Consider the following 13,799-nt stretch of genomic DNA (forward strand, 5'->3'; position numbering starts at 1 on the left):
ATAATGCTTCTGCAATCCTCCTTAGTACTAGTAATGTTACTAGTAGAGAGCAGAGCCTCCTGTCAGTACTCCATGTGGAACTGTGATCCCTGTAACTTTGTGTATCATGTGTCCGACAGTATTCAGCGCTCATCTAATTCATAATGAATGACCCCGGTGGCATCAGAGTTTCCAGGAAATCAGTGTTTCTTTCCCTCAAAGTCATATTCAACAGAAGCTGCTTCCCCCAGATGTGCGGACAGTGATCCGTGTCTGAGGCCATAAAGTATTCATGCAGCTCGTCAACATGCTGCCAGCACAATTACCTGTTTTGCAGCTGGACGGATTTACACCAATCTCATCCAGTGTCTGTGTATTACCTAACCTCCTTGTCTAATTTAAACGTGCACCCCCCCTCCACCTGACTCTCTGTCTCCCTTTCACTGCAGCACACTCTCTCCGAGTTAGAATCATCTCACCCACTGCACCATCCACCACACTGTGACCCGGGGTCGGGCACACCCCCAGGCCCCTGTAAATGTTGCATCTAATTAAATCGTGTTATTGTGCAAATATTATTTATTTAAATTCTACACTAAATTGTCTCTAAACCGTGTAATGGATTTCCTGCTGCTCTGAAGAGCCTCGGCGGTGCCATTAGAGGCTCACTTCAGAAAACTCCACCTGAGTCCCCCCCCCCACACCCTGAAGACAACACAGATTCCCCCCCTCGTTTGAGAAGCTCCCTGGACCACTGGGTCTCAGACGTTAAGGCTACTTAGAGGAAGATTGCTGATGTCAGTAGAAACAAAGGAGGGGGGAGCGACTGGGAGCAATTTCCCCCAATCGTGCTTTATTTATTTAATTGTAAACACTGAGTCTGAAAGTAAATAACACAACATGCACAAGATCGAGGTGGGGGGGGGGGATGGATCTGCTACCTCAGGCAATATGAGACTTATCACATGATAAATACCAAAAGAAAAAGGTGTTGATGGTCCCTGAGCCGCATGTAAACTCTTAAACTGGGTGGAATTGTCCTTTAACGGTTTCCCCATCAAACCAGTTTGTGAACATTTGAGTCAAACCAAGTTCACTGTGCAGGTTTCTGTTACTTTAAAAAAAGCAGAGGACGCCATCAAGTGGTCACTCTGGGCTCTACATCCACTGTATATGTCCACAAGGAGGTTATGTTTTCACCTCCTGTCCGCTTGTTTATTTTGTTATTTATTTTTGTTATTTTTTTCTGCTTTAAATATCCCTGAAGTTAGCACAGTTATTATAAAGATCAATATAAATATTAAAATCATATTCATTTATTTCAGATAAAATATTTGATTGATTCGATTTAATAAATAAGTCAACCTTAAGCACAAGAGACTAATTCACTGTGTGGCTGTTTTATTTATAAACTCTGTGACACAGCTATCACACGTTTAATTAATATTAACTTATTTGTGATTTAATTATCCAGTATTAAAAGTAGATTTTCAAGTAATCCATTCAGCATGTCTTCATCTTCCAGTTCTTTTAACTTTATAAAACTGTTCGTTGACAAACACCTTGTCTTCAGATTCCCTCAGCTTCTCCCTCAGCACGTTCCTTCTGGTAGAAGACCTCCAGTAAAGATGGATGCTCAGTCCTGATGCTGCAGGAGTCGGATCTCGCTCTGACGTGATCCAGGATTCCTCTGAGACCTCCAGCTCGTCTCTTCCTGTCGATGAAGAGGACGGAGCAGCCGGAGCGACAGAGCAGCTCCTCTCTCTCCAGCACCTGCAGGTCGGCAAGGTACAGCAGAGGGTCGTGGTCCATCAGCACCAGGTTGAACCCTTCACTCCCATCAGGCTCCAGATGGGAGTGTAACGCTGGGACGGCCTCGGCTGAGCTCAACGTCAACACCTGGAACTGAGGACATCAGGAAATCTGTTAGATTAACTTCCTGTTTGATAACCAGTCTTTAACTGAAGCTGTGATGTACCTGGTGGTGTTTGAATCCAGACACAAGTATGACTTCCTCCCCCAGCTCTGCTGTGAGGGGGTCCATCTCCACTGTGATCAGTCTGCCAACAGGGGGCAGCAGACGCAGCAGGCGGACTGAGCTGTAGCCACAGTGAGTCCCCAGCTCCAACACCCGAGAGGGACACACCCGCTTGACCACAGCATCCAACGCTTCACCTGGGTCAGAGCAAACGAGGCTGTATAAAACCATCCTCATCAACATCACACAAACACAAAACACACACACACACACACACACACACACACACACACACACACACATTACAATACCAGTAACTGTACAGGGAGTAATGGGGAAACCAGATCAATCTTGTCCTGGTTAATACATGGAAGCAGCATTTTCATTTTCTAATGATTTTCTACCAAACTGTGGGCAGAACATAATTAAATATATTTCACAACAATTTCAAAGTTAAAGATTTTTGATCTTTAAATGATGTTTCTTAATGCAAGGGGAAAGAGCGCCACTCTCTGGACACTTCAAGAACAGCAAATCTCTGATATCAGCAGCATAAACTTCACGAGATTCAAAGAATCACATTCTGACGTCAACAACTTTAGATCAACACAGGTCACAGATTTCAGATTCTACCGGTCTGAATGGTTAAATATCACAACGACGGTTCCTCACAACTTTAGATGTATTTACTTACCTATTTCTGGACCAATGGATAAGGAGGGGTGCGTCTCAGCGTAGAGGTCAAAGGTCTCCAGGACACTGTCCACTCTGCCATGGGTGCAGTTGGAGAAGACGAAGGAGTGTGTGCTCCGGACACACACTCCCCCCCGCCGCAGCAGCCTCAGCATCCAGCCCAGAGCTCTGAGACACAGCGAGGACAGTTGGACGTGGTACCGACAGGACGCCAGGACGATGGCAGGAAGCAGCGGCACGGAAACGGCAACTAGCCACATTTTACTAGCTGCTGGGGAAACGGGGACAAATCTCAAAGATCTGTGAACACAAGATGTAGAAAATTAGGTAAAACTGTTTCAGCAAAGTGACACATTGGTTATTGATTTATCTGAACAAGAAAAGTCTTGATCATCATTTTGAGCTCATTGAAGATGGTTCCTGTTGGATGCAGATTCTGATTATTGGTGTATTATCTTATCAAGGATTTCTTACAAAATAACTAGCAATTATTTTGGGCTTATACGTTTAATACTTAACTTAACAGTGGTTGAGTGTTTTCAAACTTTTATTAGTTGTTTGTAAAATATGAGAAAAACCTTGTTCTTCAGCGCCCCCTGCAGTTAAAATGTGGTTCTCTCAAAGCACAGGACTGAGTGTGAAGTTGTTTTTTTAAATCAATCTGCAGATTTCCATTCATCCTTTCAGATATCATAACATATTAATAATAGTATTTTTCCATCAAATGGAACATGACACAATGTAAAAAACTTAGAAACATAAAAGACTCTCATAAAAATTAATATCACGTTTATTTATTGAACAAACCTTGAAGTTTAAACATGAATTATGACTTTTAGACACATTATGTTGAAATCGGATCTTTTCAATAACTTCATGTCCAGCGTTTCAGTGCAGATTAATAACAATACACACTCTTTGTTTGATAGACACATGAACTTGAACAAGGAAACTTTTAATTGTGAAAAGTGACAGAGCAGCTTCTCACCCAGTAGCTGCTCCAGGATCAGTCCTGTCAAACACAGGTGGGGGTCTGTCACTGGGTCACCTGTCAGTCAAACACACGAGCAGCACGTGACAGCCGCTGGGAATCAAACCTGGATCGTTTATCCTCTGAATCAAATCCTGAGAGAAAAGAATCCAACGAAATGGAAAAGCACGTTAATCCGATTCCACTCTTCAGGAAATAGACACCTCATAACACACAGAGGCTCCTCCCCCTGCTTCTCAGTGATGCTGCGGGATTCCACTAGAGGGCAGCAAACATGTAGAAATACAACAAGCATGTGGGAAACTGCAGGGAAAGTTAAAACTGGCATCATCTGACCTTAAGATATGAAATGTATACGACTAATTGATGTATAATATCTATATATACCTGCCTTTATATTTATATTTGTCTCTCTATATAAGGTAATATAATCCTTCGTTAGTCCCCAAAAAAATATATGTCAGTGAAGTAATGATACTTAAACATGTAATACATAAATACATACATACAAATCGGATATAGAAAATATTGAAATTATTGATAAAACAGAACTAATATATACATTGTAAAGTTGATTATATATATTCATGTGTTATAACTATACTGTCCAATCATCTTGCCACTGCACTTTATTCTTCTACTTTATCGACCCATAATATTTTCTTTGTAGTAGGAGGTGCGTATACATGTCTTGGTATTTTTCATATTTGATAGCATTGACTACATTTTACAATGTTTTTTACTTTTACTTACTATTTTATTAACTTATTTATGTCTAACGTAACTCTTTAATTTGTAGGCCAACAAGAATGAGAGAAACTATAATTTACTGCAGAGTCAAACTGATCAAAGCGTGAGAAAATATTAATAAACAAATATTGAAAGATGCAGATGGTGTCAGTGACACACACACATACGCAAACACGTGCACGCATTGCAGTGAGGTGTGCAGGTCCTGTCATCCAGTTAAGTCAAGTTTGCTGGATTGTAACCGGAATTAAAGCGGGTTCGTCGCCAAAATAAAAGCAGACGGATGGACGAATATGAGGCAATGAGTGGTAACGATTCTATTCACAAATTGCAGAGTGTAAGCATTGAGATGATTCCTGATATTAAAGCCAAACGAGTTAACACCTTCAGATAATAATAATAATAATACCGTTTCAATTTGTGCACGGCCATGAACTGCTCTTTACTGTCATAGTTTGTCAAAACTTTAAACATTAAAACAACAAAAATATACATAAAAGGAACAAAGTTACATACAATGATGCATCATGTAAATCACCAAAGTGACACAGAACTCATTAATCCCTGACACAGAACAACGGATTGTAGTTCTTTCATTTTGAGCAGGTTTGACTTGTTTAATGTCGAATGTGAGGTCGAGCCCGAACTGTCAGGAATGATCTACAGCTGATTCAGAACTCTGCAGCCCGAGTGTTACCAGAACCAGGAAAGAGTTCACACCAGCCCTTAACTCTGCACTGGTCCCAGCTCTTCATGGACCATGCAGACATGTTTCATATGCTCACAGAACCAACACGGCTCCTCAGCTCCTCTGGTACTGGTCAGTGAACTGGTACTGGCAGCTTTTGACTCTGAACCACTAGAACACTCCGCCTGAGGACCTGAGAGCTGCTGGAAGTGTGAACATCATACATATGACTTTAAAACACATCTCTTTAACCTGGCTTTTGATAATAGAAATTATTTTATTAAATCCAAGTTGTAAATTTGACTCAACATAGCCCTAGTTTATCATATAGCTGCAGAATTGCTTGAATTTTTAAGGTTATCACATATTGGAAACGAAGACAGATATAAATATATGTAAAAAATGTAATTAATCTTTTCTCCAAACCATGATAACAATTTAGGAAGATAGATAGATAGATAGAAAGACAGATTGAGAGTGATATGAGATACAAATAATGGTAATTGCTTTTATTATAATAATAATCATCATCATAATAATATTCTGGTCAGATCACATCAGCTCAATCTGAGCAGTGCAATACTGCCATCTTGTGGACAAAAATGGGAACTGAAGGATTCAGCATGTTCTCCTGCTGGAGCTTTTATTTTGTGCTGTCTTAACCGGAAGTCACACCAGTAGTGACTGTGTTTGACTTGATGCTGCTCGTCCGTGCACAGATTTCCACCAGGAGCGTCTGTGGAGCAGCAACAGCCCCGTCCTCCTCCTCCTCCTCCTCCACCTCCTGCTGCTTCAAACACCTCCATCCGCACAACGGAGAAGCCTGTGACTCGCCTGACGCGGTGCACGGCTGCATTCTGTGGAATACCTGCGGCACCGAGCTGCCTCCTGCACATCGCACGTTCCCAGGCTTTTACTAGTTGAGGAGAAGCTGAGCCCACTCGCCAATGGCAAGTCCGGCTGCAGACACAGGACAGTCTCATCAGCATCACCCGGCCAGCGACTCTGCCGCAGACTCCGCGTTCCAGGAGGCGCAGACATGGATCGAGGTGAGTCCGGGATCCGGTGAAATGCTGCTTTCTAACTCTGCAGCTCTCTGCTTCCCTTTTGACGCAGGTGTGTTGTGTTGTGCGGTCTCCCCGTGAGATTAGTTACTGGTTTGCAACCCGATGTCTCCCTTGAAGCAGCACTTTGCTCTTTGTCTTTATTGCCTCGTCACCTGTTGAAATGTGCCTCAACCAGCAGGGAAATACTTATTATCAGCCCCCATGAAGTTCCTGAGGTGGGTCACAATGATGCATAATGAATTTAATCGTATGCAATTTGAAATTCCTTTAAATAAACAACTATAACCAAAACAAAAAGTTGTGTTATTAAACCACAATGATGCAGCCTAAGCAGTGAAGTGTCTCCACATTCCTTCCCAGGATGCTGCACACACTTGTGAGGGACCCTCTTGTGTGTTGCAGCAGGTTGTGTTGGTCGGGGGGGGGCTTTGTACAGTAGCTGATGTGGGGCCTGGCTACATGTTTGCCCGCAAACAATGAATGCATCATGTGGAATGGATTTTGTTTTTGCATTATCGAGAGCCCGGGCGAACAATAATCACACAAGCGAGGTTTTTGTTCCGGGAGAATATTCAATCACGACACCCGCCTGCCCCCGTGTGCAGTTGACTTTGTCATCCCGAGCCGTCCGCTGGTCGGGACTCAAACACCGGCGGCCGCCACATTATCTGCTGCGTGTGAGCAGCGTGGTCCCCGCTTTGCAGCCTTCCACCTAGAGGATGAAAAGGCTGATCTGAAGCCCAGTGTGGCACGATGCCTTTGTGTGAAGTGGGTGATGCATTGCAGCAGGGGTGTTGGTAGAGATTGTGGGGCCTCATTTGTCTCTATTTCTTTTGCTCCAGCTTTGTGTTTTTAGTTTTTCACTCATCTCACTCAACTGTTGGTTTCTGAGATGCATCAATATGTTGCTCACCCACATGTGACCTCTGATCCCAGATGTGTACTTCGATTAAAATGGAAAGTTAAAAAAGTGCAACAGCACAAAGGTTCTTAAAGGAGACATGTGATGCTCTTTCAGTTCATAATGCACATAGCAGCTAATTGGGCCCCTGGTAAAGTGTTTCAGACAGAGGCTGAAAAGAGGAGCTGCAGCAAGGAACAGGCTGAGGACAGTGATGTGTTTTGTGAACATTAGAATTAAATATTTTATAAAATCAATAGTGTTTATTATATTTTGATCAGTTTGACGGCCAGTATCCGGGTGGCCCCGCTGGCAGAGCCTCTCTTGGCAGCGGCTCTGTATTGATGCGGTGCTGCAGGTCAACTAGTTTCTAATTACTCACACGTTTAACTGATATTTAAAAAAAACAACTGCTGGATTCATATTTTTCTATTCCGGATAAACGGGGTGTCGTTTCTTTAAAGTTAAAAAACTGTGTTGGGTCATGGTCTGCAGTAGTGTGTTTGTGTGTGTGTTGTGTGTGTTTGTGTCTGCCCATTTGTCGCTCTTGACACAAACAAAAGTGTCTGTATCGGATCATGAATCCGGATCGTTCCAGTCACTTTAACCGTAATGTCCTTTGTGCGTCATGTCTCGTCTCATGTATTTCTTTCAAACGTGTGTAAGTGAGTGAATCAAACAAACCCAAAGTCATCTTCATCACTGTTCAAGTCCGAATAACTTCGGAAATGTGGCAAAGGTGTAACGATACTGGATTCATAATGTGCGTCTGTCTGCCCTGATCCTGAAGTGGGGATCATTTAGCAGAAAACACTGATCTTATTCTTATTAATACAAGTTAATTCCTCAGTGTCAGATTATCAGAGGCCATTACAGGCCTACTTAGCAGCAGCGAACTCCTCCGAGGCTCGTATCACATCTTTAAAAAGCCACCACTGACCTAGAATCACAGAGGCGTCTCCGGGCCGAGCGCTGAAAGGAGAGAGAAGTGATACAGCTCCTCTGTTGTTGTTCCTCTATCTCCCTCTCTCCCAGGGGGACTGATTTAATTTCCCATACACACCTGGTGACCGTCCTTCTGTCACCTCAGGCAACCAGAGACCGGTTGCTGGTTCCATAATGAACAGATCAACACAAAGCCTCAGTCGGCATGGTCAATCTTTGAATGCCTATATTCAACTGCTGTGCCAGATAAGGTGTCAGGACCGGAGGCTGGAGGTGAGAACAGCAGGGCCTCTGTTTGTCCCTCACTAATCAGAACAGTGCAGGGCTCCAGACTCACTTTTTATATTGGTTTCACCGGTGTACCTAACTTTGTCATTAAGGTGCATTCAAACGTTTTCACTGCATCTTTTGGCGCCATAATAATAAACCTCTTATACCTTTACTTGACAGTTCTCATCTATATATATATATATACAGTATATTGGTGATTTCTTAACTAGGGCTTGGTATCACAACTGATTTCCAAAATGTATTTGATACGGATTCACACGGTTTTTATTCAGTATTGATTCAGTTAAGGATATTTCATTGTACAATACTAGTTTAACCTGAATTTGACATAAGTTATCACTATGTGCGTTCTTAAAAATATTTTGGTTGGAATATTTTGTTGGAAGGTATTTTGTCCCAGAAATTACTGCGTTAAATATGATTCTTGTCATTATTGTGAAACCATTTAAAACCACTGGTTTTAGCGATAATATTATGTCATAATCATGGAGGTGCATCCTGTCAAAGAGCAATGAACTTAATTCTATATTAAAATATCCTAAATGAAACCAAATGTGTGTTCATTGTTCCTCATCACTTGGGTTGAAATATAAACTTCTATTTATTCTAGTTTAGTTGCAGAGAAGATCTACTTCCTGTTTACACCTGTACGCATGTGTTGATGCAGCCCTAGAAGCTCAAGCTTAAAATATTTGCTGAACAACTGGATAACAACAACTTGTGTGTTTGTGGTGATTATACGTTTTGTATTAAGTTGGAGCAGTTTGTTTTGGCAGGTGAGGATCATTTGACCACAGCTGTGCACTAGCTAACCGCACTGAGACCGTTTGGAGCTGCTGTTGAAAACCAAATTTATGCTTCTCTGTCAACGTGCTCTGCTCGTCCGGCCATAGCTGCATCCTGGGCTGGAGCTGATTTAGTGTTCGGTGCTGGACTTTGTCCTGTTCTCTGCTGAAGCTCCACTGTCATGGCTAATGGCCAGGTTGTGAGTTATGATGTGTGACCAAGCATTTGTTAAATGTAAAAGTCTTCCCTCACACATGTTGTGACATGGACCTGGGACGGTTCTCCCTGTAAATCACCTGCTACAAAGGAGACACACAGTGTTTGCTGTGTGTTCTTTTGTTCAGGACATTTCTTGCATTTAAATGATTTGCAAGATGAGAAAAACTGGATATTGAATAAAAAGAAAACTAAAATACGAGAAACTATAGTATTTGGATTAAGGAAATGCACACAATTTACATTTAAATAACTAAAGGCACTAAATCAACAGCTTTTCCACGTTGTTTATTCTGTAAAATAAAAGTCTTCATATAGTTAAACGTAGGATATGTGTGTGAACGACTCGTATCAGCTGATTTGGTTGAACAGCCGATCCACCAACAGGCTCTTGAGCAAACATGGTGTTACTGAGGAGGAGAAGATTGCTGAATCTTGAAATTGCTTCATGTTTTCTCCACTATCATCAATCTAGACCAGTATTGGAAACATGCAGGAGGAAAGATAAGTGCCTCTCGCTGAGTAATCACAGTCTCAGTGGTTTTTCTATTTAAGAAGGAGCTCGTCACAACGACCAATCAGGTTTATTTCCACCACGGTTTTGTTAAGATCATTCTGAATATTCATCAGGCCCTTACTGTCCACTTTGAATTTCAAATGAGTCCTTTAAAATGTGTCCCTATGGGAACCAGACACAGGTTTCCTCCTTGATGGCTCTTCCACTCAGCGTCATGTCAGCGCCGCTGCAGCTGATCACAGTGTTTAGACTCCTGAACCCCAGAGGAGTCTGACCCTGCTGATGAGGGCGGGAAACCCCAGATTGATTTGCATCATGTAGCCACAGCGTGTCTGCTTTGAATTGGAAACCCATGGATATTCACTGACTGGGTCTTTTTCTCAGATCACACCTTAGCGGTTCTATAAATATATTTTTTTTCTTTTTGGTGTTAGAGGACTTTTTTGCTGCCGGCAAATTAATATCGAAGCACAACTGTGGGAAAATAATGGTGTGAGAGTTGTGTAACTTGTTATGCACTCACCTTGTTATGATGACAAACATTTACTGTGGGAGTATATCCAAGAGAAACATAGATATGTGTAAGAGCAAATTAAATAACTTTTAACTATTTACAACTCAATAGAAACAGTGCATGTACATGATGTGTGCAAAGACGCAATATGACAGGCAGATGTTTGTAGCGATGACTAGCTCAGTATTCTTCTGCAACTCGTGGAATATTTTAATGATGGATTAATCCAAAGTTTCCTTGAAACGCAAAATGGGAAAAAGTTGCAAAAAAGTCATACGCTGGAATGTTTGGCAGATCCTCAGATCAGAGTTTTCAGATCATTTAGTGGAAACAATTATTCTATTATCAATAATTGTTCTCTTAATTAACTAATTGTTGAAGGTCATCATAGTTAATTAATCAGCATTTATTCATGGCATCTCGATAGATGATTCAGTTTAAGCTGCTGATAAAAACAAAAACTATAAATGCAATCATCTGTAATTATTATATATAGATTATATTTTGCATACTTTTCTGTATGTGTAGATAACAGTGTTATGTCCATTCATTTGTGTTGTAGGTTTTAAACTGTATACAGTAAATAAATTCCCTCAGCGAGACGTCCACCACTTTTTTTCCACCACTTGTCTCAACTGGTTGTTTCTCCTCTCTACCAGTTCTGTATTGTCTCAGTCTCTGTTTCTCTTTTCTTCTATTCCTGAAATCCCTCCTTCTCCTCCTTCTCCTCCCTCTATCCGTGTCATGGCATGCTTAGGTTCCTCAGAATAAAACCAACTTTCCTTGTGACATGCCTGCAGGCAACAGGGATATCATCACATGTCAATGGCTAATAGCATTCCAGTGATATCATTGTGCAAATCAGTCGAATCAACACGGACTGAATGTAGTTATGATTATGACTGGAGATTTCATCCTATTTCTGACTATATTTGATCTAGTTTTTAGGGAATACAACTAAATTCTTTCATTTTATGTAGATCTTACCGCACTGTGATGAATTTTCAATTGTTAAATCTTCCAGGCTGTTGACAGCTGAGACTGACTTGCAGTTGGTCGAGCTTGTGTATCGTCAGACTATACTACTCTAAATTTAAATTGCTGGTTTATCGACAGGGTAATCGGCCATTTGTAATATCATTAGTATGTCGAAATCAACACAAAACCCCCCACAGCTGAAACCAATATCCCACCTCCTGTTGGTATTTGTTATTTTTTTAAGACATAACTGAATCTTTTAAAAAAACATTTCCATTTGATAAATGTCTTGGTAGCTCCTGTGCAAAGGGCAAATGGAAGACATCCATTAGACAGCAAGCCTCCGCTGCCAAACAAACAGGTTCCACGTGGTGATTGATCGTCGCTCATCGGAGCCAGCTTCATCCGACTGGAGGCAGATACTGTAGATCAGGTGAAAAGTGCCAGATGGGACCCGACCTGATGACAGCTCAGAGGTGTTTTCCATGGAAACCTTGAGTTGAACAGCAAGAAAACAACCGACTGAGCCAAGAAAATGGTAAAAACAAAGATACTCGTTGCCAAGGAGGGTTTTTAAACACAGATGATGATCCTCAACTCTCCAAACCAACACTGTCTGCACGGTTTGCTATGGAGACGGATACATTCGGTTTATTTTGGAGGACATAGGATTGTGGTTTCTGTAAAGCCTCAACAAAATACCTGTAGGTTTATGTTTTGGTTGAGTGACTCTTTTCTTAGTTGGATGTCTTGACGGCGTCACCCTTTGAAATGCAAATAGCACGCACCTCTTTGTTTTTTAGCCCTGGGCTGTTTTGGAAAGTCACTGCAGATCTGTAGTCGCTCTGTCTGTGTGCAGTCGTTCTCCAGTCCTTCCGTTATGTCATTCCCAGTTTTGGGGCATTGTTCTTCTTTACTGGTTTCAAACCTTCTTTTCTCAGATGCTCTGCTATGACTACCAGCTGTGGAAGAATTTAATGTTAGAGGGAAGTGTCTGTCAGAGGAGGGTTCAGGGTAGATTGAGGATGTCCCCATCATCCTTCACCTTAACGCTCCGATGAGCTGGAAATCCACGGACCTCCCTCTTCTGAGTGGTGCTGCTCGAAATATGAGCTCAGATTCCAAAGTTCAGGGTCTTATTCCAGGAGGAGAATTAACTTGAAACGTGGACGTGATTAAGTGTAGGTGCTTATGTACATCTGATGTCACCCAACAGTCCACTCAAATTCAATCCAGCTGCACCAACTGTCACACTCTCATAGATATCAGTCCTCTAAATATATGTAATATGAGGATAAATAGTATATTTTTGTTTGTCTTCGAGATCCATGGAGTATTCCCTTTGAAAATGTTGCAAATGTTAAAAAGAGCAGTACCTCTCATCTCTCAGTAGCAAAAAATCAACTACCCAATTTGTTTTTAACTCTTGTAGCCATAACTTCAGTTGTTTAACATTTACATGTATACTGCCCACACTGAAGCGCCTGCAGGGCTGATGATCAACCAGCTCATAATAAATATGTTTATACATTCTGCTGCACTGTGGCACTAACACAAATGAGACATCTCTGAAAGTAAGATGCTAATCGCTAACCCAGGGGTTATGATCTTCTTAATCTGAGCAGAGATTGTGTGTCCTCTCCTGGTGAAGCAGGGAAACGAGCTGCCAAGTGGACCCGCAGGCATTAAGTGAAAAACCCCAGGGATTAGATGTTTCAAAGAAGCTGCTTGATGAAATTCTCATTCACACTCATGTTTCCTGTTATTTATCCACATAATCAAAGCATTTATTTCTTGTTAGCTTTAATTTTGATATTGCTACATGCTCTCATGAAAGGTTTTCAGAATTTCTCAGCTGGATTGGATTTATTGTAAGAAAAAAAAAGGAACATAAACGATGCAGTAGTGAGTCAATCTGGGTCCAGATGGGCCTTTATGAACACGCAGGCAGGTTTGCAGTGAGAGGTTGATCATGTGGCGGATTACCAAAGTCGAGTGGAGATTACGCCCCCCCCCCTCCCTCTCTCCAGTATGTGTGCATGTCAGTACGTTTGTGTTCATGCAGTCACTGAGGCAACATCCATCCACTCCGTTATTACACACATTTTGTATAGTTTCTGGAAATCCCTTGTATTTCCTTTTTTTGCAGGAGCATGCCACAGGCCAAGACGAGTCCCTAGTGTCACTTTTAACGCCCTTTATGGTTATATGTTTTCTCTCCTGCAATTGACACAAATTTTAAGGCTGATAACATTTTTGAATCTTGAATATATGGCACCTGTTCATTGTTGGACCAATCTCTGTGGGTTTTGTAAAGTGGAGTACAGTCAGCTGTACCTAGTTTTCATCACGTAGATCATTTCTCATGATGTGACCTTAATATCTTTGTTCATAAAAGATCCTCCCTCGTTTTAAAGGAGACATAGGACTAATTGGCCGGACTACTGACTAGGTGTCAAAGGATTTTCAGTAGCAGTGTTTTCTGTTGAGATGTACGTACATTTT

At 41.6% G+C, this 13,799-nt stretch overlaps 2 protein-coding genes across 8 annotated transcripts in view; one reads left to right on the top strand and one right to left on the bottom strand.

Annotated features, from left to right (window-relative positions):
• Positions 1-792: 792 nt before the first annotated feature.
• LOC133958834 (transmembrane O-methyltransferase homolog) lies at positions 793-3,878 on the bottom strand. Its single transcript, XM_062393833.1, has 4 exons — positions 3,639-3,878; positions 2,652-2,950; positions 1,958-2,154; positions 793-1,884 (listed from the first exon to the last, which is right to left on the bottom strand). Exons 2-4 carry the CDS (start codon positions 2,908-2,910, stop codon positions 1,549-1,551), a joined length of 792 nt encoding a protein of 263 aa, XP_062249817.1. The 5' UTR covers positions 2,911-2,950; positions 3,639-3,878; the 3' UTR covers positions 793-1,548.
• A 1,793-nt stretch (positions 3,879-5,671) lies between these two features.
• The window catches only part of LOC133958833 (LIM and calponin homology domains-containing protein 1-like), a 71,980-nt gene continuing 63,852 nt past the window's right edge, over positions 5,672-13,799 (top strand). For 3 of the 7 annotated variants that reach the window (XM_062393827.1, XM_062393828.1, XM_062393829.1), the window contains exon 1: positions 5,676-6,128. In XM_062393827.1, the coding sequence (XP_062249811.1) occupies positions 6,027-6,128 (102 nt within the window). In that variant the 5' untranslated portion in view covers positions 5,676-6,026. Of the gene's footprint in view, positions 6,129-13,799 lie in introns of all 7 variants that reach the window. The other 4 variants (XM_062393823.1, XM_062393825.1, XM_062393826.1 and 1 more) reach the window with 3 other exon arrangements.

This window comes from Platichthys flesus, chromosome 8, assembly GCF_949316205.1.
Source record: "Platichthys flesus chromosome 8, fPlaFle2.1, whole genome shotgun sequence".
Lineage (NCBI taxonomy): Eukaryota > Metazoa > Chordata > Actinopteri > Pleuronectiformes > Pleuronectidae > Platichthys > Platichthys flesus.

Excerpts from the sequence above, each read along its gene's own strand:
- LOC133958834 (XM_062393833.1), bottom strand. The coding sequence starts at position 2,910 with ATGTGGCTAGTTGCCGTTTCCGTGCCGCTGCTTCCTGCCATCGTCCTG. Across the intron at positions 2,155-2,651 it reads ATCCATTGGTCCAGAAATAG|GTGAAGCGTTGGATGCTGTG; the intron begins GTAAGTAAATAC and ends GCTCTGACCCAG. Across the intron at positions 1,885-1,957 it reads CTGGATTCAAACACCACCAG|TTCCAGGTGTTGACGTTGAG; the intron begins GTACATCACAGC and ends TGATGTCCTCAG.